At 49.5% G+C, this 23,252-nt stretch overlaps 1 protein-coding gene across 8 annotated transcripts in view; it reads left to right on the plus strand.

Annotated features, from left to right (window-relative positions):
• faf (ubiquitin carboxyl-terminal hydrolase-like faf) overlaps positions 1–23,252 on the plus strand; it is a 607,534-nt gene that overhangs the window by 66,943 nt on the left and 517,339 nt on the right. For 3 of the 8 annotated variants that reach the window (XM_072286629.1, XM_072286626.1, XM_072286627.1), the window contains one exon: positions 13,446–13,746. In XM_072286629.1, the coding sequence (XP_072142730.1) occupies positions 13,446–13,746 (301 nt within the window). The remainder of the gene's footprint in view (positions 1–13,445; positions 13,747–23,252) is intronic. The other 5 variants (XM_072286628.1, XM_055075756.2, XM_055075757.2 and 2 more) reach the window with 5 other exon arrangements.

A 23,252-nucleotide genomic window follows, 5' to 3' on the forward strand; every position in this document is an offset into this window, starting at 1 on the left:
ATTACAGCTAATTTTCCCTGATAGAAGCACAACTTCACTGAGATTTCCCTAAGTATTTCCAGACTATTGAAAATCCCTGAGAATTCCCAGTTTTCCTGATTAGTAGACACCCTGATGTAGGACAATATCATTCGAGAAAGCGAGGGATACTTTGGTGTTAAAACGCGGTTCTTTACCAAGAAACATAGCCGGATGAAGAGGAGGAGCACAATAGCGGTAGGTGAGAGGAAAATGTTTCTTCCTCTTTCTTTCGGCTTCCTGACACTCCAGGAAGATGTGTAGGTCAGTCAGCCTCTCACAACTTCTGCCACAGGTTGGAGGCTCGTTACCAGTGAACAGAAAGTTGTGAGTGCCGTATGTGTGTCCTATTCTGAGACAACACAATAGGACATCTGTTCTTTGTGTTTTCGTAGTTGGTGGCCAGAAACCTAACTTGGGCTTAATCAAATGAAGCTTATTGCTCGTTACAGCATTCCACAAGTGTTGCCAGTGGCTTCACAGTTTGTTTTGTAGGAAAGGCTTCATATCTAAGGCAGGGGCAGCAACAGAACGATTAACACCTTGCGATGCTGTTGATTTGGCGATTTCGTTGGCAAGCATATTACCCTCAATTCCTCTATGCCCAGGAACCCAGAATATTACATGTCTATGAGTTAAATGTTGCACGAGATTAAGTAAAGCTCAATAAACAACAGGATTTTTATGCTTTTGTATTTGTAAGGACATTGACGCTTTTACAAGACTTAGCTAGTCTGTGAATTATTATTGCTTTCTCAAGCTTTAATTTCTTTATATTGTTGCGTCCAAGCGCGTAAAAGGGACGCAGAGATCAAGAAGAGAAGGAAAGAGGAGAACGAAGACTGCGCAGCGGCCATTTATGCTGTTTGTAGCCTGCTGTCTTGAGGGGGTCTGGCCGGATACAATCTTTGTCAACAAGATGACCTAGCACAAGGGTTTGAGGGTCACCAAAGTTATATTTCTTGGAGTTCAGAACCAGGCCAGCGTTTTTGATGCAGTCAAGGACAATATCCAGGCGCATATTGTGCTCACTGAATGTGAGCCTGAATATAACAATGTCGTCAAGATAGCACATACAGATGTTCCACTTTAATCCACGCAGAGTGGTGTGCATGAACCTTTCAAAGGTTGCTGGAGCGTTGCACAACCCAAATGACATCACATTGAATTCGAATAATCCATCCAGGGTTATGAAGGTTGTTTTGTCCCTGTCTGCTGGGTGTATCAGGATTTGCCAATATCCTGAGCGTAGGTTCACTGAAGAAATGTAAGACGCCGAATGAAGGCAATCAATTGCATCATCAATCCGGGGCAGCGGATAGGCATCCTTCTTAGTCACAGCGTTTAATCTTCGATAATTGACACAACATCTCCAGTTACCGTCTTTCTTTCTGACGAGTATGACCGGAGCTGCCGAAGGATTCAAGGACTCTTGTATTATTCCATTTTTCGTCATGTCACTCACTTGTTCCCCGATTATCTTGCGCTCGTTAGGTGACACGTGATAAGGCTTTCGCCTGGTCGGACACGCAGATCCCGTATCGATAGCATGGCATGCTCGCAACTCGGGAATCGAAAACACTTTGTCCGGCTGCGCAAAGTCAAACACTGATAGATGCTTAGAAAGCGTATCCACCAAGGTATGGCGCTCCCTTGGGCTGACCGACTTGTTTACCATAGACAGAAGCTTTTTGTCTGAGAAGTGGCGAAGGTCAGCAGGCTCATACGGTGGGTCTGTTAGCACGGCTACGGACGAAGACGTGTATTCTGTAAAGTAGGCGAGTTTCAAGCTGTCTGGAAACAGGAAGGGTTCTGCCGAGCAGTTGGCCGTCCACAAGCCAGCACGCCCATTGCCGATGGATACCATACAATGAGGGACAAAAACGTTCTTCTTCGCACAATGCAAGTCTCCTCTAAGAGCCCGGAGGAAACATGGCATTGACGCAAACTTCCCCATGCAACAATCAACGGTTGCACCACACTGTCGCAAGAAGTCGATGTCCAAAATCACTTCATGCGTCGATCGGGGAATAACTACAAAGTCCATTGCAAAAACTCCACCAGCCAAGGATACTTCAGCAGTGCACACACAAACAGGGCGCAACAACTCGCCACTCACTCCACAAAATGTTGCAGCCTGGTCCGACCAAAATACAACTTTGCACCCCAACCGACCTTTAAAACCAAGACTCATTACGGATACAGTTGCTCCGGTATCCACTAAAGCCATTGTAGAAAAACCATCAGCAAGTACATGCACTGTGTTCTTAATCATAGCAACTGCAGGGGGCATTTCTGTTGATAGCATGTGTCGAGCGACCTCAACCCCATCGGCAGCGCTAGCTAGTTTTCCGGTTGTGAAGGCCAGGCGGAGCGGCACACTGATGATGGAGATTGATGTAAACGCCGTGCACGAGAAGATGGCGGTGGCGTCAAACTCCTGTCAGATGCCGGCGAGCGGCTCCAAAAGTTTCTCTGCCAGTAATCGTTGCCAGGAGGGATGCCAGCTGACCAAGAGGTGGTGTATGGCTGTTGAGTTGTCCTCATAGCAAATGTGGTCCTTGTTGAAGACCCGGATCGACCATTCCACGTTGTTGGGTGACGATTGCAAAACCTCACTATGTGGCCCGCAACACCGCATTGGAAACACACCGGCAGATGTCACAAATTTCGATGTTCCTACATGTAGTCACGCATGTTGCAGTCGACCTCATAGCCAGCAGGTGGGTCACGTTCATCAAGGCTAGGCATCAGCCACTGGGAGGCGTTCCCGATGGAGCGACTCTTCGCGAACAATCTGCTGTATTGTTGATGGAAAGTCAAAACACGAGCTTGGGTCTACACTTGCCACCATTGTGACATTAGCCAGGTGACCAAACTTCGGTATTATCCGTCGCATCTTCAGTGTCTCTGTGATGCCCAAATATGGGGACAGCGGTTCGTGTACTCAAAGGCTTTAACGGTTCTCTTAGGCGAAGCCTCCGAGAACCCAATTGAGGACAAAGCCGTTGGTTTCGAACACACACAAACTTTTAATGGAACTAAAAAAGGCTTAAAATAAATGATAGAAAGAAATAGAAAGAATAAAATAAACACTCAAATAGACATCACGGCGGTAAGACACATTTGGGGCTAGTGTGAAGCTAACTAGTGCGCGAGTCCGGGCTTGCCACGACGGCAGGGACGCATAACAGTCTCGATGCGGAAACGCGGCGACAAGTTGGCGAAAGGAGTTGCGCCGGTCTCACCAAAGGTCGTGGTGTAAGTTGACTGACGGGGCGACCGGAGCGGGCCAGCTCTTGGTTTGGAGAGGTAAAGCAGGTGGCTTGGTGGCATGAGCAGACGGCGGCGGCGTTCTGGCCGGGCAGCTGGGTGTAGAGCTCGGGCCCATAGCCCGACTGCTCTTGTCCTGCCCACGGACACAGAAGCTTGAACGCCGGCCTCGGGCAGCAGGCGGCACGACAGACGGGGGCGGCGTTCTGGCCGGGCAGCTGGCGTAGAACTCGGGCCCGTAGCCCGATTGTTCTCGTTCTGCCCACGGGCGCAGAAGCTCACCGGCCTTGAGGAGCTGACGGCACGCTCGGGTAGACGGGCGACGCACAGGAACGGGCTGGCAGGAGGCCCCGGTCGGGTGAAGTCCTGGTGGCTCGGGCCCGGAACCCGACGGCCCATCTTCAACTCCCGGTCCGGTGGTTGACCTCCTCCTGGCGTCGCTTCCTGGAACTCTCCCGGCGTCTCCTCTGCGTCTCCCCTGCGTCTCCCCCTTCTGCCAGCGTACCACACTTTTTCTTCTCTCTGGCCGATTAGGCATTCTCCGATTGGCTGCCTGACGCCCCGTGGTCTTTCCTAATTGGTTTGCTTTTTCTTCTTTTAGTTGTTTTTCTTGCGCCGCGCGTTCACGTGCCGGACGCTCTTCGGCGTTGTCCTTTTTCTCCTTCCAGCATGGAATTTGCCTCGGCGCGCGCACTCCTTGTCATCTGCTCCTGACCATCCCGATCACTGCACCATGTCGTGCACCACACATCACATAAGCCCCTTTTTTAACAAGTTTTTGTGAAGAAAACTGCCGCTCAGTGCGCGACATAGTTCACAACCCTACAGTCATGGTCTGTCCACGAGATTGCGCTGTAAGGCTTCATGCACAGTTCACACAGTTGCACAGTTCACTGAGCATACAGATCAAAGACATTAACGGAAAACACTAATTCAAAAACACCACAACTCTAAAGAATAAAAACTGTAGTATCAAAGGCTATCACAACACACTATAAACCATCAAGTTGAAGGTTACCAAGTCCGAGGTCAAAATCCGTGAAAAGCCATAAGCGAAGCATCGGTTCCTTTAGGTGACCCTTTCCCACATCAAGCGAACTAGACCTTTATCTTCTCGGTCAGAGTGCACTGGCCAGTTCGTGACCATATCGCTCCAGGCATTAATGTCTTTGCATGGCGTCGACCAAGTCCTGCCTGCGTTCTAAGGTAGTGAACATTGTAATGCGTGGTTGCCACATCAGTGCGAATGGTCGAACCACACACGAGTGCATGAAAACACAAAGGATTCTCTGGATCCTTAAAGCCATAAGTTAGTGGGGTACACATGCCTGAGCCCTCCCAAGTGCACATAGGGTCACAAGCAGTTGCCTTTGTTGAATTTAAAGAACGCAGTAAGGACAACTCACTACTTTTTATTGAAACCAAACTTGGTTCCTCAGGAGCCCTGATATCTTCAGGTCCATCTTGACCCTGGCACAAGCACTCCGACGTGCTATATTTAGCCTGTAGAAGGTTGTCAGTTCTAACTTTCTCAACCAGGCCCATGCACGGCGACTCGGAACCATGTACGAGCCAGTCATCGCCTGCGCTGGGCTCGCGCAGCACCGATTGAGATACGGAAGCGATATGCTCCCTGCTTCGTGAGCAAACATCAGTATCTATGCCTACAATGGCATCATTACAAGGTGTCTCTCCTTGAGACACTTTTTTCTCGCCAAGGCCTGACGTCGTGTCGGAGGGAACCCTCGGGTCGCCCCTGCACTGCTGTGCTGCATCCTGAACAATGGACCTCGTCCCTTCGGAGCAAACATCCGCGAGTGCCTTGATGCAAACGCGCACCCTGCGAAGCTGTTTCTCCAGGCGTTCCCTCTCAGCTGCCTGTTCTGCCACTTGCCTGTCGCCCTCCCTCTGAGCTTTCCCGCATATTAACAACCATCTGTCTTGCACCCACCTGTGCAAGTTTGCCCCATGCAAACCCAATCGCTGGGCCACGGTGGCTAAGTCAAACAAACTAATTTCTGGCTGTTTCTTGCCCACATATGCGTTCTCCGCCTCTGCGACTTTAAGCCACAATTGTAAATTCTTCTCCTCCAATGCAAGTTCCTCCCTCCTAGCATTGCGCTCCACTGCCCGCTCTTCTCGCACACGCGCTTCCTGCTCGTTCAACCATGCCCTCAACTCCGCACCTTCTTGCCCCATGCATTCGGCTAAGGCTAACAGATCTCGTGTGCTAGCCATAGTTAATAGCCGTTAGAAAAAAAATCCGAACGAACGACTTTGTCCTGTCGCAGATGCCAATTTGTGATGCCCAAATATGGGGACAGTTTGTGTTCGTGTACTCAAAGGCTTTAACGGTTCTCTTAGGCGGAGCCTCCGAGAACCCAATTGAGGACAAAGCCGTTGGTTTCGAACACACACACAAACTTTTAATGGAACTAAAAAAGGCTTAAAATAACTGATAGAAAAAAATAGAAAGAATAAAATAAACACTCAAATAGACATCACGGCGGTAAGACACATTTGGGGCTAGTGTGAAGCTAACTAGTGCGCGAGTCCGGGCTTGCCACGACGGCAGGGACGCATAACAGTCTCGATGCGGAGACGCGGCGACAAGTTGGCGAAAGGAGTTGCGCCGGTCTCACCAAAGGTCGTGGTGTAAGTTGACTGACGGGGCGACCGGAGCGGGCCAGCTCTTGGTTTGGAGAGGTAAAGCAGATGGCTTGGTGGCATGAGCAGACGGCGGCGGCGTTCTGGCCGGGCAGCTGGGTGTAGAGCTCGGGCCCGTAGCCCGACTGCTCTTGTCCTGCCCACGGACACAGAAGCTTGAACGCCGGCCTCGGGCAGCAGGCGGCACGACAGATGGGGGCGGCGTTCTGGCTAGGCAGCTGGCGTAGAACTCGGGCCCGTAGCCCGACTGTTCTCATCCTGCCCACGGGCGCAGAAGCTCACCGGCCTTGAGGAGCTGACGGCACGCTCGGGTAGACGGGCGACGCACAGGACCGGGCTGGCAGGAGGCCCCGGTCAGGTGAAGTCCTGGTGGCTCGGGTCCGGAACCCGACGGCCCGTCTTCAACTCCTGGTCCGGTGGTTGACCTCCTCCTGGCGTCACTTCCTGGAACTCTCCCGGCGTCTCCTCTGCGTCTCCCCCTTCTGCCAGCGTACCACACTTTTTCTTCTCTCTGGCCGATTAGGCATTCTCTGATTGGCTGCCTGACGCCCCGTGGTCTTTCCTAATTGGTTTGCTTTTCTTCTTTTAGTTGTTTTTCTTGCACCACGCCTTCACGTGCCGGACGCTCTTCGGCGTTGTTTTTCTTCTTCCAGCACTGAATTCGCCTCGGCGCGCACTCCTTGTCGTTTGCTCCTGACCGTCCCGATCACGGCACCATGTCGTGCACCACACATCCCTGTCTCAAAGGTTCTGCAGTGGCGAGTGACGTCAGACACGGAATCCAAGCTTTCCTTGCCGATCAAAAAATTTTAGACGCCTTCGGCTATTTCTTTCAACAAATGTCCAACTTTGTCATCTTCAGACGTTTGAGAGTTGACTATTTTACACAGTTTCAGCACTTCTTCAATATAAGTCATACAGGTCTCGCCGGAAATCTGAGCTCTTTGCAAAAGCGTCTGTTCAGCTTGTTTCTTTTTTGCACTAGAGTCTCCAGAACATGCTCTCAGCTCCTCGACAAAAAGCTCCCATGAAGTGAGCGTGTCTTCGTGATTCTCATGCCAGACGAGTGCTGTGTCAGTAAGGGAAAACACAACATTGGACAACTGTGCAGTCGAGTTCCAATCGTTTGACCGGCTCACCCTTCTGTAGTTCGTGAGCCACTCGTCGACATCTTCTCCAGCTTTTCGTCCGATAGTGTGCGGCACCCGGTAGTATTGCCACGGAACACCATGTGCTGGCCTTGAAGCCACGTCAGACCCGTCGGGAATCTGGCAGGCACATTCAGGCATGTCAAGACAATATGTTTTACCGCAGACAGTACTGCATAGGCTTCTGCAGTGAAGATACTCGCTAGGGGGTTCAATACGTCAGATTTGCAAAAAGAGAGACCAACAGCCACGTAAGCTGCGCCAGTGTATGACTTACGCATCGGTGTAGAATTCAGAGCAAGAGTACTTCGATTGAAGTTCATGGAAATGCATTGTGATTTCAAGCTCGGAAGCATGCTTTGTGACCTCTACAAAGGATACATCACATTCTATCACCTGCCACTCCCAGTGCAGTAACAGCTTAGCAGGAGGCATTAGGCAATGTTCGAGAAGTGGGACATCCATTTCTATGCCAAGTTCGCTCACACGCAGTCAGAAGCGTGGTCTCATAGAGGGTCGATTACGAGAAAGTGCTGAAGACGTCAAGTCGTTAATGGTTACAGAACACAGATATTACTGATTAGAGTGCACTTCAACAAAATAGGTGAAGTTGATATGTGTTCTCTGCAGATGGAGTGACCACTCATTTGATTATATCTATAAGCTTTCGACAGGGCTTGTTCTGAATGCGCCAGTGGCCAGGCGGTGTGGGGTTCTCACCCGTACTCTTGGGACAAAGGAACGACAACACAGTAGTGCAAACAATCACAAGGGCATTTATTCCACCTTTCATAGATCAATGCCTGCTAGCCGAGTTGCTATCCACAAAACGCGCCCATCGGCATGTTTTGTGGATAGCAACTGTTGTTGTTGTTGTTTCCATAAAACATGCTGATGGGCGCGCGACAAATCTAGAAGTCCGACTCACCGCGACCGGATAACGAGCGAATATGTTCGCCCCATGCTGGATCCCAACTGCCTGGTCATTCGCGCGTACGGTCCCGCGAACGGTGGCGTGTTCGAAGGAGGCCACGCGAGACGGTCTCACAGAAGCATGGATCGGCGCGCGCGCTGGACGTCCGCGGCACTTGCCGCCCCTCAACCCAAGAGCCAGCGGCTTGTCTTTCCCGCACCCAAGTAACCCCGCATGAGGCGGCGCTAGCAGCGCAACACTTGCGCCATCTCTCGCACTGCGCTTCAACCACTCCGACCGCCGCAGGCTCCAGGCCACGCGGCGAAGCCGCACTGCAGGAGATGGAAGCTATGCGGAAAAACAAGATATCAGGGGACGCGTGAGAGTCACGCATCCCCACAACCCCCTCAACCTTAAATCACTACATATTCCGGCGAAACATGTCACAAGGTCTAACATCAATGCATGCTTCGCGAACAAGATAGTACATGCAACAGTGGCTGCGCTGAGGAAATGTCCCCACGCTGTCCAAAACATGCGAGCAGACGTTGTCCTTGGGGTACACTGCTGGCGTCCACTGGTCACAGCAGCAGCTCTGCAGACTAGACGGCACGATTCCAGGCCAGGACTCCAGAAGCGGCGTCGCAGTAGTTGGCACGAGCAAGCGTCACTGGCGCCGACGCGCCCTGCTGGGGAGCCGCGGTAACTGTCGGTGATCGCCGGCTTTTTTCTCCACCGCCGAGGGTTGCGAGTTGAATACAGGCAGCCGCCGAAGTCGCTGCGCCGAACTCGCCACAGCATCACCATTGCCCGGTGGCTCGATCGTAGTCCAGGGCAGCAGCGCAGGTGATGTGCAGGTGACGGCAAACCAGGGGTGACTCCAATCATGCTGTGTACACTCAACACACTCAGCAAACACTAAAGTAGTGTAAAGGAGAGGAATTCTGCATGCGCATCGCCCACGTGGTACGACGTTCAACTCGGCTAGCAAAAGATCGGGCAGCTACTCAGGTGCTAAGTTCACATGAACGAAGCTCGCTTCCTTGAGTCGAACGAGTAATTTCAATTCGTGCGAGGCTAACTAGAACGAGGGAAGCAAAGTGCAACACTTCAACGCCACGGTCCGCCAGGTAGTGTCCCTCCACGTGCGACAGGCAGCTTCGTTAATCCTTAGGCTAAAGCGTCACTACCCTGACAACAACTGGCATCCATAAAACAACACTCAAAATGGGCGCAAAACAGGCAGCCACGAGGAGACGTCAGCTCTGTTAGGTGATCCTACCCCGCTCGGTGCACACAGCATCCGAGTTGATGGCGCCCACCGTCCCAGACGGTGTCGGAGCGCCCGGTGCCAGGCCGCAATACCAGTCAGCCCGTGGTGGCACCGGTGGTGGCACCCGTGGCCCACAGCCACCTGGCTCCCAGAGCTGCGACTTCATCAGAGTCGAAGAGATAGAAGAAGCTATTTGCATACGAAATTCGGACCACCCACGAGGCTTCCGTACTCACTCGCTTCAGGCTTGCCAATGCTCCGCGGGTGCTAAGCCTCGCTCTCCCAGGATGCAGACCACGTGGCTCTCGTACCGACGAATGTCATTAAAAAAAACACTTGCAAAAAGGCTTAGCATGTTGACATGTTCAAACACACTACAGCCACTGTCGCCTCGTTCAAGAGCTAGCGATCAAAATCCATGCTAGCCCTACGCTTCGATTCAAACAAAGGTCTCGAACGAAGCAAAACTGTTAAATCTATCGTCCGATGCCCCAAGAGGTCCACGTTGGGCAGCCAGATGTGGGGTTCTCCTCCCGTGCTCTTGGGACAAAGGAACGACAACACAGTAGTGCAAACAATCACAAGGGCATTTATTGCACCTTTTATAGATCAATGCCTGCTAGCCGAGTTGCTATTCACAAAACATGTCGATAGGCGCGCGACAAATCTAGAAGTCCGACTCACCGCGACCGGATAATGAGCGAATATGTTTGCCCCATGTTGGATCCCAACGCCTGGTCGTTGGCGCGTACGGTCACGCGAACGGTGGCGCGTTCTTCGAAGGAGGCCGCGTGAGACGGTCTCGCAGAAGCATGGATCGGTGCGCGTGCGGTACGTCCGCGGCACTCGCCGACCCGCAGCCCAAGAGCCAGCGGCTTGTCTTTCCTGCACCCAAGTAACCCCGCCGTGAGGCGGAGCTAGTAGCGCAACACTCGCGCCATCTCTCGCACTGCGCTTCAACCACTCCGAAGCCGCAGGCGCCAGGCCACATGGCGAAGCCGCACTGCAGGAGGTGGAAGCTATGCGGGAAAACAAGATATCAGGGGACGCGTGAGAGTCACGCATCCCCACAACCCCCTCAACCTTAAATCACTACATATTCCGGCAAAACATGTCACAAGGTCTAACATCAATGCATGCTTAGGTAAGGTAAGGCCATAGAGCAAACATAAAATAGTAATTACATTGTAGCTCCCCTGATATCTTGTTGGTCTCACTTTTTTGTCGATGTCATGTTTTGGTTTCGATTGTAAGTCGACCCCCCCCCACTTCAGGTTTTCAAATTAAAAAATATAGGTCAACTTACAATCATGTAAATACGGTATCGCATCATTCTTTTGCAATGTTCGTAGTACACCTCAGTAGTCATTGTCGTAATGTTATTACATCTAGAGTTTACGTACTTTACAGTGAGTAATTTTTATTTAGCGCCTTTGCAGCCACGTCTCATCTACTTCTCAGAATTCATCACTCCACTGCAAACTCACTAACACTGGAATGGTGCTTTTTGGCCATACCTGGCCCTTGCACCACTAAACAACACACATTCATTACACATTCTTTAGTTGTAAGTCTTTAGCCACCATCACTTCTGCTGGGTGATAATAGCCGCATGTTTTTTTTTTTTCACTTTTGGTATGAAAGACATCAATTTCGCGAGGACAGATTGACCTGTATTTCAAGCGTAAGACACAAGAGGCTACTGTGTGTCTAAATTTTCTGAAACTGGGTTTTTATGCGGTAAAAAATTTTGTTGCAGTTGGCCTTTAAAGGCGGAACCGCATGGTGCGATTTCAGGCGCGATTCACGCGTGGATGGTGGGATGCGTGTCATTTTGACGCGTGCCCAGCATGATCCGTCACGAAATCGTGCCGCCGTGTGCTGCTGCTCAGAGTAGAAAAAAAATGCGTAGCGTCCGCCAGTCAGAGTTCAGGTTAGTCACGTGGCATTTGGTCGTGTGGCATTTTGGTTTTTGGTTTTGCCACCAGATGGCCCTGCTCTCTGCGCATCTCGACGGAACCTCTCTGGCGCAATTTTTTTTTCTCAGCAGAACTGGCGCGTGCGTCAAAGAAAGCACGTGCTACCGTGATTTCGTTCGCACATCGTGTTGGTTTGCGCATCGTGTTCCCCTAAAATGGACAAAGCAACCTTCAACGAGGCCCTAATAATTGAAGTGGAGAAGCGTCGCCTCCTCTGGGATGTACACGGTCGCAATTACAAGAACAACATCAAACGTGACCAGGCTTGGTGAGCTATAGCAGATACCCTCAGCGTAGACGGTATAGCAGATGCCCTCAGCATCCCTCTTAATAGTAGCAATCGCCTCTTCTGCTCGGTAGTAAGCGGCCTCTCAGCATGCGGAAGGTACATAGTGCAGTTTCGCACATAATCTTGCTGCTTGAAATTAAGTTCGATAAATACACTTCGGACAAAAATGTCGCTCTTTAATTACACTAAAATTATTTTTATTGTGGCGTTCTGTAAGTTCAAGGGCATATTATATATGTGGTAACAGACAATTCATGTTTTTGGGCGTTATGTTGTCTGGCAACCCGGAAAACGTGACGCAAAAGCGCTGCTCTCTTTTTTTGTCCGGGTGCTCGCGCGTTGGCGGCAACGCGGCCGTTCGCCGCGCCTCATGTTTTTCGCTCGTGGAAAATGTGCCATGTGGTTCCAGCTTAAGGGAACTGGCCATATCAGACCTCACAAGCACTCCTCTATGCATGTCTCAATCTCAGTGGTGGTCCAACTGCGCCATTTGTTCCATTCTGCTACAATTCGACTTGCCTGCTCCTGGCTGCTCTCACTCAAGTGCCATTTGCACCAACTGCGCAAAAGTGCGGTATTTTTGCGTTTTTACGGCAATGCAATGTTTTCACTAGGGTTTGCAACTACAGTCAACGACCGATCTTCCGGACGCCCGACTTTTCAGGCATGCCTAATAATCGGACGCCTTCGCGGCACTGCCACGGTACCCCATAGTCAATGTATTAGAATGTCTGAAATTTCTGGTGCAAAAACTCTTCACCGTCCCATTTTCCGGACCTTTTTCCATGAGCATAGATCCGAAACGGCATTAAGCGAAGCCACCTCCGCTGCCATTTTTACTATCTCTATGTTTAGAACAGGTGCACTCGCACGCAGATCCGCTGGCCACCACCCACTGCCGCAGCAATGCTGCGCTAGGCCACCATAGCCAAGCCTATAGCTACTTCAACATTTGCAACCAAGCTTCTTGCTGTTCGGTACCGCGTTTTTCATTAAAGCTGTTCGTCTCTGTTAGCAATCTCGCCGACTCCGTCTTTGTAATCCTCCCCAATGGCTTCGAAGCTCGAAAAGCATGATGCGTTTAGGTAATGCCAGTTTCTGAAAGTCAGCTTCTCCTTAATACAGTTTGCTGTGAAGTGTACGTGAAGCATTATTGCAGTGAAGCTTACCAAAAGTGGAAGGGGCAATTATCATGGGTTTGATGCATTGCTAGCTACCATAATGTCACATGCTGTAAATATAACTGGGAGAGACACGTGGGCATCCGAGACCGAACTGGCCCAAGCAGAGTGGTACGCACCTTCCTATCTCATCCGGCTTAAAAGGAGCAGGAAAGAGCCCCTTCGTGCATGCTTGATTATGTCAGATATGCCACCCCCACCTCCGTCCTAGCACCTCTTAATCACATTACTGTGTGCTCTATCACGTTGTATCAACATTGGGCATGCTAGGGAACTGCATGCATGCATCAAGCCATCATTATTCTCGGTCGCACCTTGCCCATTTTCTCTTGCGTCCACAGCAAATGGCGTGCGAGATGCGGTCTTATTACACTGGGATTTTACCCAGAAGTTAGGCTTCTTCAAGCACATGTCATTGCGTACTGATGTCGGAAAGAAAATACTTTTTCAATGCGAGCCCAGTGACAGTTTTGGTTTTGCATGCTGTAATGTACAATTGATCTGGCACTATATTTAAAAGTACTCTCCTTAGTTCGAACTCTGTTTTATCCAAATAAATTTCATGTCCCCTTGGAATTAACATTAACGAGATTCTGCTGTACTATTGCCTACACTATCAACTTGGAGCAAAGCTGTCAAAATTGTTTGAGGGTCCTTTAGCATGTTCCACAGTGCCAGCACTAACTCTTCTTGAGATGCAGCAGCAGCAGCAGCAGCAGCAGCAGCAGCAGCAGGAGCAGCAGCAGGAGCAGCAGCAAGAGCAGCAGCGGGAGCAGCAGCAGGAGCAGCAGCGGGAGCAGCAGCAGCAGCAGCAGCTTGCCGAGGAGCCCCCTGCGGAAGAGGCCCCTCCTCCAACAGTGGTGGAAGAGGAGGAGGAAGAATTCCCGCTGGCGGAGCTGGCACGCCTCGACGAGATGATCAATCGGCCACGCTGGGTGGTTCCTGTGCTACCTAAGGGCGAGCTCGAGGTGCTACTCGAGGCTGCCATCCGCCTCTGCAGGCAGGGTAAGTGTTGCAGAATGGTTGTTAACTGGGCTTGTTGGCACAACAGCACAGAAATAAGACAAAAGCCCGAGGGAACAAACGACACAGGTACAGACTTCCAAATTAAGTGTTCTTCATGTCATTTTCTCCCTTCTGTTTGATGTTTTAAAATTTATTTATTGACTTTGTTTGAGGCAGCGTTGTTGCCTGCGCTTCATTTTCTTTATCCCAGTCATACTTGAAATACAGGTAACCCTCAATGTAACAAACATGACTATAACAAAATTATTAATATAACGAAGTACTTAACTTTTCATAACTTCTTGTCCGTCGAACACCATGTACAGTCGAACCTCGATATAAAGAAGTCCAATTTGCAGCCGAAAATTGCGTTAAATCGCGAGTTTCATTAAGTCGAGGTTCGCATGTTTCAGCAGTCCAAATAAAGATGCAGGTTCTTGGAACACTCCTGGTGTATGGCACCTTGTAGATAGCAAAATTACAAAGATAACCAGTAAACCCTGGAACTAATAACACAACCAAGAGCGTGATGCCAGATAGCCAGCGGGTACAAACGCATTTTTCTGCATTACGCATACGGTGAAGAGCAGGTCTGCAGCAAGCGCCGCGCCTAGTGCTCATAGCTGCCACTAGATGTGGCCATCAGTGCCATCATCATCATGATTTGTCATCACTAAAAAAAAAAAATTTCCTTTCAGGAAGACACGGCAACCCGTAGCGCAAAGAAAATGAAATTATGCACATACCAGAGCTATCAACTTGAATATTCTTTTGAAGAAAATTGGTAGTACTAACTTGGTGGATCCATGAGGCCACCACTTACCATTAGAGTGCTTAACGCTCGCAGCCGTCGGATGATACCGCGCTCAGTAAAGCAATGACGACGTTGATTCATGAATGCTGGAATATTTTATTTAACTTCCCGCAGAGCAATTCTATGCAACTCAGATTGAAGCGAAGAACTCCGTCAGCTTCATCTGCTGCTTTTTAATATTGCAGAGCGCAGAGCAGAGCAGCTGCCACGAGTCAACATCTGTTGTGTATGCCATACTTTCGTCACCGTCATTGTAGTCATGGCGGAGCAGGGCCTTAAAATTAAGGGGGGAAGCGGGGATCAAATCGCGATTTTCGCGAAAAAAATCGATTTTTGAAAAGTACGCTTTTCAGAATCTACAGCATCATTTCTATCTTGTACTGAAATATTTCACCAAAAAACAAACTCTAAGCACTAAAAATAAATATATTTGTCGGTGCCGGCGTCCACACATCCGCCCAAAATCGCGAAAATGCCGCGAAGTTCAAGGCGCGACTGCTCGGCTTTCCCGCCACAGAGCACCGCCATTTTGGTATCGTTGGAAAGCCCGACTCTTTGACTCTTTGTCCCAGCCCTTCCCTTCCTCCCCTGCCAGCCAGCAAGCGCACAAAAAAAAGAAAAACAGGAAGGTGGTAGCACGGAGCAGCCAATGGCTGCCGTGCCCTGATTGGCTCTGTGCCGTGGCGCGTTGTAAGGCGCCTCCTCATTGGCCGACGCCGTGGCCTAATGGCGGCTGAGGCAAGGAGCGTCTGCTTTTGTGCGCTGCTGGGAAGCCTTTCTGGCCTTTCCTTCTCTTGTGTTTCGAGGACTTCGACCACGTGCAATGGATCCGCGCACGTTCGAAAAGAAGTACCGGATGAAGCATGCCTACGGGAAGCGGAAACGCAAGCCCATCACAGCAAGGAAGAAGCGGCAATTGTCAGCAGGTGGTTCGGCCGAGCCGAGCGTCAGTTCAGAATCGGCGGAGTACGCGCCCAACGTGCTGCGGGATCTTGTGCCGAGTCGAGCACCAGCCAGCGATAGTGAGACGAACCATGATCTTTCGCCGTCGAAGCGCGGGCGCAGTGTTACTTCACTGGCGACGATCAACATGCCAGTGAGTCTTGCCGTACGCGAGCGTCCCGCCATACGCGAGCGTCCCGTCGCAAGTTCGTCCAGCACAGATCACGGAATGCGCTTGCAGCCATCATCGCCGCCCGACTGCAGAGCATCGGAGACGCGCTTCCGCGGTGAGTCGTTCTACGCCGAGATGTCTCCGCAGCCAACAACTGCCAGTGAAGGCAGTCCCATGCCATCGACGAGTTCCGGCGCTTCGACGGAGCTGCAACGCGGGCGCACGCTCACTGCCGCGGTTGCGCCGGTGGCCGTCCTTGCCGCTCATCGCAGTGTTGACTGTTCGCCCAGTGAACGTCGCACTATTCAAGCTCACCTGAAAACACGATTTGTGTCCGCGGAAACTGCAGAACTGCAAGCGTCGAGATTTCGCGAATCGCTTCGCACGGTTTCAGCAACGGAGCGCAAGTTCGGGCTGACTGACTCACAGGAAAATGCCATTCCCGCACCTCCAGAAGAGGAGTTTATGCTTGTTCAAGTTGCTGCTTTGAACTCGCTGATTGGTTCCCCGCTTTGCCCAACTTGTCAGCAGCCCGGCCTAGCAGTGCACTGCGAGACTGAACTGGGGCTAGCTTTGAAGATGGTGCTTTCATGCATTTCCTGTGGTAGTACCCTACAGTCTGAGTGGTCCTCGCAAAGGAAGAGCGGCTCTAGAGCTTTTGAGGTCAACTTCAGAGCTATGCAAGCAATAAAAAGCATTGGGAAAGGACCAACTGCTCTTAATGACGTCTGGGCCACCATGAATGTCTCGCATCGTGGGTTACACCACAAAACATATGATGAGCACCTCAAAAAGACTTTCAAGCCTGCTGCAGCGGCAGCTGCACACAACAACTTCACAGATGCTGTAGAGGCAGTGAAAAAGGTGTACACTGAAGTGGAGACTACATTTTCAAAGAACATCACAGTAGTGTATGATGGCGCATGGTTGACACGTGGCCACAGCTCCCATACTGGCATAGGCTGTATAATTGAATTCCATACAGGGCTTGTGTTGGACTGTGTAGTTCTGTCCAACTTCTGTCTTGGGTGCAACCGACAGCCAGCAGAAAGTGACCCCAACTATGCTGAATGGAAGCAGCAACACCAGTGCAAGAAAAACACTGACGTGAATTCTGGAAGAATGGAGGTTGAGGCTGCACTACAGCTCTTCAGGTGCTCCTTGAGCAGAAATGATTTACGTTACACAAACATAGTTTGTGATGGGGACAGCCGCATGTTTCGCACTCTATGTGATGAAGAAGTTTATGGTTTTGTGCAGCTATCTAAAGAAGACTGCATAAATCACGTGAAAAAACGAATGAGGGCTGCACTTTGCTCTTTGGTAGCCAAGGCAAAGAAAGGAGAGCCACTAGGTGGAAAGGGGGGCCTGACACAGCAGCTCATCAAAAAACTGATGAACCACTATGGCCTTGCTCTGTGAAACCACTCAGAAGTTGAGGAAATGCAAAGAGCAGTAATGGCAATATACTACCGCATCACATCAACAGATGATGAGCCCCATCATGACCTGTGTCCCTCTGGCCCCCCTTAGCTGGTGCAACCACCGATCAGCTGAGGCAGAAGGGCAGCCAGCACCAGCTCACAAGTACAAGCTTTCAGCTAAAGTTGCTGAAGCACTTCTGCCTGTGTACCAGCGCCTCTCAGACCCTCAGTTGCTAACCCGGTGCAGAGGAGGCAAAACTCAATACGCGGCTGAGAGTCTCCATTCAGTGATATGGTCACTAGTATCAAAAGACCAGCATGCCTCACTGTTTGCCGTGGAAGCAGCAGTGCACGAGGCAATTTCAAGGTACAACTCGGGCAGTCTGAAAGCTTATTCAGACCTGTGCACAACATTGGGCCTGCGCCCTGGTGCCCTCTCTCTTCAGCGGGCTGTCGAGAAAGATTCCCAGCGAATGAAGAAGGCACACAAAGATCATCTCCTGAAAGGACAGAGGGCTAAGGGCTAAGAAGTCGCCTGCTGCCAAGGACACCAAATTTTACAATGCAGGAGCATTCTAGACGGTGTGTGCCAGTATGGAACTTTGAGGCTTGTTTTCTCAAAAGTTTGTTTTGGGCTTATCACCTCGCTCATCGAAAGCATAGCACGGCAATGGGAGCATGGATTTTAATCCTGTTTGTTTTGCTGCAATTGCTGAAGTGTGCCTTATGTCAAGACAATCTCAGATTTACCATTTAGACTCACGATTTTCTACTGCACAATAATTGGAGCATGATACATTCTAAACATAAAGAGAAGGTGCATACTATGTCGTTTAGAAGAAGAGCCGAGAAATTTAAAAAGAAATTAAGAGAATCTTGAGTTAGACTATACTTCTTAGTAACTATTAAAAACATTTACAGGCCCATAACCCATTTTGCTGTCACATTCGGCTTTCCACGAGCAAGCAACATGTGAGCAGTATATAAATAATGATAAAATAAAAACTACTGAAGATATTATTGTGAAACTTTGTAGCTGTCTGTTTGATGCTATTTCAAACCTGTCTTCCAAATTTCATCACTCTTAAGTTCAAAAATGAAAAAGTTTGTTCCGATCCCCTCATCCCCCCTTAAGGCGAAGGTCTGGGCTTGTTTCATGACCATGTCGCACTTCACTGGCAGGGACCGATCATGCATTTCAGCAAAGTACGCCGCAAGCTTAGCCTACAGCTCCGAAAGCATCCAGACTTCGGCACGTGGGAAATTTCTCACTTGCCGTCACAGGTGAAAATTTCACTTCGCTGCAGTCGCCACTCTCGCACCACCCATTTGTGATTTGTTTCTTTGGCGTAAAAGATGACAGCCGTCTTGAACGCTGCTGTGAACGAGTGCCGAACGATTAGTGGGCCTGGAGCACTCATGACTACTGGGAAGCATAGAAGTAGCACGTAGCCGGCAGTCAAGTGGAATGCGTCAAACCAATGCCAATGCCTTAGAAAGAAACCCACGAGCGGTGTCTGCTCTTCCACGAACTACCGATACTCCCCGCAAGCGCTGCCGTTCGAGGGTGCCACCGCAAATGGGAACAGCGGCGCTTCCATCAACTATCGACACCCCCCCATGAGTGTTGCTTGCACTTGTAAAACTCTCAAAAATGTTGAAAAACCCTTCCGAAAAGTGAACAAACACGCGGGATAGCGAAAAGATACGGGTAGGGCCATAGAGCAAATATAAAATTGTAACTACGTTGTAGCTCCCGTTGGTCTCGCTTTCTTGGTGCGGCCATGTTTTGGTTTCAATTGTAAGTCGACCTTCCAACTTCAGACTTTCAAATTTAAAAAAAGTGGTCGACTTACAATCGTGTAAATATAGTAACCAACTGAGAAAACGTGCCCAACGACCGCTGTTTGTAAACTTACTTCCGGTTGGCGCTTTCCCGTTCCAACAGGCCGGTGGCGTCATAGCGTGACGCGTTTCGGAACTTCTGAAGCACTCCGGCTAGCACTACAGGAGCGCGTCCGCTGCGGGTTTCATACGTACATGATAGATGGCGCAGCGGCACGTTCTGCTCCACGTATTGAAGCGCGCCGGGAAAATTTGAGCATTAAAGGGCGCATGCAAATCGCTGTATGCCCGGCTAAAGTGTTCGTCTGCCTGTCAAGGAGGCTCCTGGTACGTGCGTGCGATGCGCGAGGACTTTGTTAAATCGGAAGTACAGTATAAAGTGACCTCGTTAAATTGCGAAAAAAAAAATACATGGTTTTCAATGGGGCAGAGATTGGGAAAAATAAAAAGTGTGTTATTTCGAGAATTTCGTTAAATTGAGGTTCGTTATATCAAGGTTCGACTGTATATAGAACTTCATTATAACAAAACATGAGAAGCCAACAAACAACAACACCAAGGAAAACATAGGGGAAATTACTTGTACTTAATAATTGAATTAAAGAAATGATAAATTAAGGGGAGATGTGGGTCCCAAAACCAACTTTGTTAATTTTATTGTGAACGGGATGATATTTAACAGAATTGTTCAGCTTTTTCTGCTGATTGCAAATATCTAATTAGATTTTGTATACCTTCATTAGAACAAATGATGCAAATTTTAATACAGAAATTTAATCAATTTCTTACGGGACTTTTCAAAAACTTAACTTTGTCAAGAGGAAAAACAAAGTATACGGCCAGAACGCCAGAGAGTAGCTCTAGCCGGTGATGCTATTTTTATTGTTCTCAGTGCAATTATAATGCAAAAATACCAGATGTAAACATAATTTCAATATCTTTGCTAATTTTCATTTGTATTTAGTGGCAATTAAAATTTAGCCGGCAACTTTAGAAATAAATAAATAGCATCACCGGCTAGATCTATTCGACACAAATATATTGATACCAAACATTTTGCTGGTTCTTAGAAAGAACATATGAAGATCCCCCGTAAGGCAGTGTGCGGTGTCCAAAAAAATGAAGCTGAGAAAAACGAGTTTGAACTTTCAGTTCACTATAACTTTTAATGGACTAACAATATGGCAATATAAATTGCACCACCATGTAGCCCTGTCTTTCAGCAACAAGTTCATGACATATATATGGCCATTTTGCAACAATAACATTGAGATATTGGTTGCAAAATCATGCATAGTCACTGAAAGCAATGCCAGAAAGCTAGCACCACGAGCTTCACATCCCTATTTTAGTTCCTTGTTGTACAGAAGGCACACAAATGGCATCCCTATGCAAATAAAGTTGCGCAGAGTTCATTTGGAACGATTTTGGAACGTAAAATCCCAGAACTCAAATTTAAAAAAGAAAAAAAATATCTCTTGCACACACTCGCAATTGTGCATTCAGCAAAAGGTCACACCTATACCTATAAAAGCCCAGGACTGTAGGCAGAGTCTGTTGGTGGCTTGTGCCTCTTTGCAAGCTTGTTTATCAAAGCATTTGTTTGTGTGATCCTTGTTGGACATGTGAAGCCTCCGACGATCCTTTCGCGCATGCCACACGTGGAGCACTCCAGCACAAGCTTGGCACAGAGCCCGTACTCCTTGGCGGGGTCTTTCGAAAGCATCAGCGTTTTCTTGGCGCACACGGGGCACGGCATAAGTCCAACAAAGTCTTGCACCACGGATAAATCCACGATCGCAAGTTCCGTTCCGCTGTCGCTGACGTCCTCTTTCGTGTCAACACCCAGCAGCTCAAACTTTCGCTTCGTTGCAGACTGAGACGCCAGGCGCGTTTGCGCCTTATCGGCGATCGCTGCGCGCTTGCTTCTTTCTTCAGTTGTGAAGAAAACGTATCTACACGGTCTGCGCCAACACGCGAGGCGTGGGTGGACGAAGTGTTGATGCTAGACGTACTGGGTTGCAGCTCGGAACTCGATCCGGCAGAATCTTCAGGCAGACCAGCAGCCGGCAACTCCGGGTACACGACAGGCTTATCCGTCTTCTGTCGCGCATTCCACGGCCGCCTTCGCGCCTTGCCGAACGCTTGACGCGTAGTAGTCTTGATACGACGGTGTCCTCCAGCCATTCGGGCAGCGAAAAAGACACTTTATCGAACGTTGTCGAGCAGCGAGCGGCCGAACGTTCACAGCGGCGCTATGAAACCACACAAACACGCAGCGCGCACGAGAGCGACCAGCCTGTCGGGAACGCGGGAATCGGCACTCAAACGGCGCCAGACCAATAGGAGCGAGGCGCGCGGGCGGCGTGCGTGCTTTGGCCAATCAGCGGCACGGGCGCATCCTTCAGAAATGACGCGATAGCGTCGGTTCCTCCTCACCTACGCCATATTGAACCGGCGCAAAATACACACAAAGAAAGCAGCTTCCAAACAAGCTCAAAATGGCGCCCGCCGGCCAACGCGTTCGCAAATGACGACGGCGCGAAGTTCGAACATTTTTGGCGATTGTTTGCTAATTCCGCGGCCACCCTGGCCCGTATAACTGTGTTTTTTTATTATTTTCCGATTAAATTTAGGTTCTAGATTTCGCGGAGGGATTCTTGAATGTATAAACGTAGCGAAAACGCACTTTTCCGAAAATCGACTTTTTTGCGATTTTTTGACATTTCAAGACCCGCGTCTCCCCTTAATGGCAGTGAAAGAGGATGAAAAGACAGCTTGCAGCAGGTGGGGGACGATCCCATGTTTTCGCCTTACGCGTTCAGTGCTCTAATCAATTGAGCTACCGCGGCACGGTTTCCTCGTCCACTTTCTTGGGCATTTATGTGTTACTGCTAGAACTAACCTGGGGAGTGCTGGCCAGCGCCACCACTCACAAGCCTTGGCGGTGGGTGTGGCACATCCTTTCTGCCGCAGGCGTCATGAGTACGTGATCTTTCTGGGTGAAGGCAACTGGCCAATAAACCCACACATGCTACCTGAAGGCATCAGTGTTTCCTGATTCGAGGCCCTCGTTGTGTGAGAACGAGAAGAGGGGGTTAACCGAGGGGCCCAATTTTTATCAGTCATATTGTAAGAAGGCAACAAACGAAGACACTAAGGAAAACACAGGGGAAATTGCTTGTACTTAATAATTGAATTAAAGAAATGATAAATTAATGGCAATGAATGCGGGTGAAAATAAAGAACATGCCGCAGGTAGGGAACGATCCCACGTCTTCGCATTACGCGTGCGATGCACTCCCAAGGTTAGTTCTAGTAGTAACACATAAAATATCCAAGAAAAGTGGATGAGAAACTGCGCCGTGGTAGCTTCAATTGGTTAGAGCATCGTACGTGTAATGCAAAGACGTGGGATCGTTCCGCACTTGCGGCATGTTGTTTTTTATCCACTTTCATTTCCATTAATTTATCCTTTCTTTAATTCAATTATTAAGTACAAGTAATTTCCCCCATGTTTTCCTTGGTGTCTTTGTTTGTTGGTTGTCATGATATGATTAATAAAAATTTGGGCCCTCGGTTAACCCCCTCTATTCTCGCTCAATATAACAAAGTGTGTTTAAACATGATTTCAGTATAACAAAATTTCACTGCTTTCTCAAAGTAATACCGAGACAATATGTAGAAACATCTGCGAATGCAGATGGTGAAGTAGTTGAATTACAAGCGTCTCCTTGTAAGTGCACCTCTCCAATCGTGCGCCGAGTGACCAAGAGCAACCACCGAAGCGGAGCAGCGTCGTGTTTCATGTGAAGTCCAAGTGCAGTAAGATTCTATTGTGCCCTGCACACTGCCGTCTTCCTGCAAAGGGAAAGATTGGGGGAGGGGATCGAGGGAGAGAAGCGGAGAGGCAGTGGGGGCAGGTTAGCACGCATCTCCTTTTCTAGTGTGGCCCTGTCAGTGCATGGCTTTCAGTGCAGTTGAGCGCATATGCAGCCCCGCACGCCTTGTCTTAAAGGTAGTCTGCCTTGTGTGAAAAAAGTGGGCATGTCAGGATGACAGTGCATCATTATCGCTGTCTTCCCAAGCTTTCAGTTCTGGAGGCTGCATAATCTCAAGTTTCGGAGACGTGTGGAAGTGAAAGGTAGACCAAGCGTTCACTTCTCGATGCAAGCACTTTTCACAATAATGTAGACCCACTGCAGGCGACACTATCAGCCGCGGAGTGGATGTGAAAGCGTGGCTGGCCCACTTTGTGCCGCCGATGTAAAGGTATCGTCAACATGTCATGAAACTGTATCTTTCGTCA

Source organism: Dermacentor andersoni, chromosome 2, assembly GCF_023375885.2.
Source record: "Dermacentor andersoni chromosome 2, qqDerAnde1_hic_scaffold, whole genome shotgun sequence".
In the NCBI taxonomy this organism is placed as follows: Eukaryota; Metazoa; Arthropoda; class Arachnida; order Ixodida; family Ixodidae; genus Dermacentor; species Dermacentor andersoni.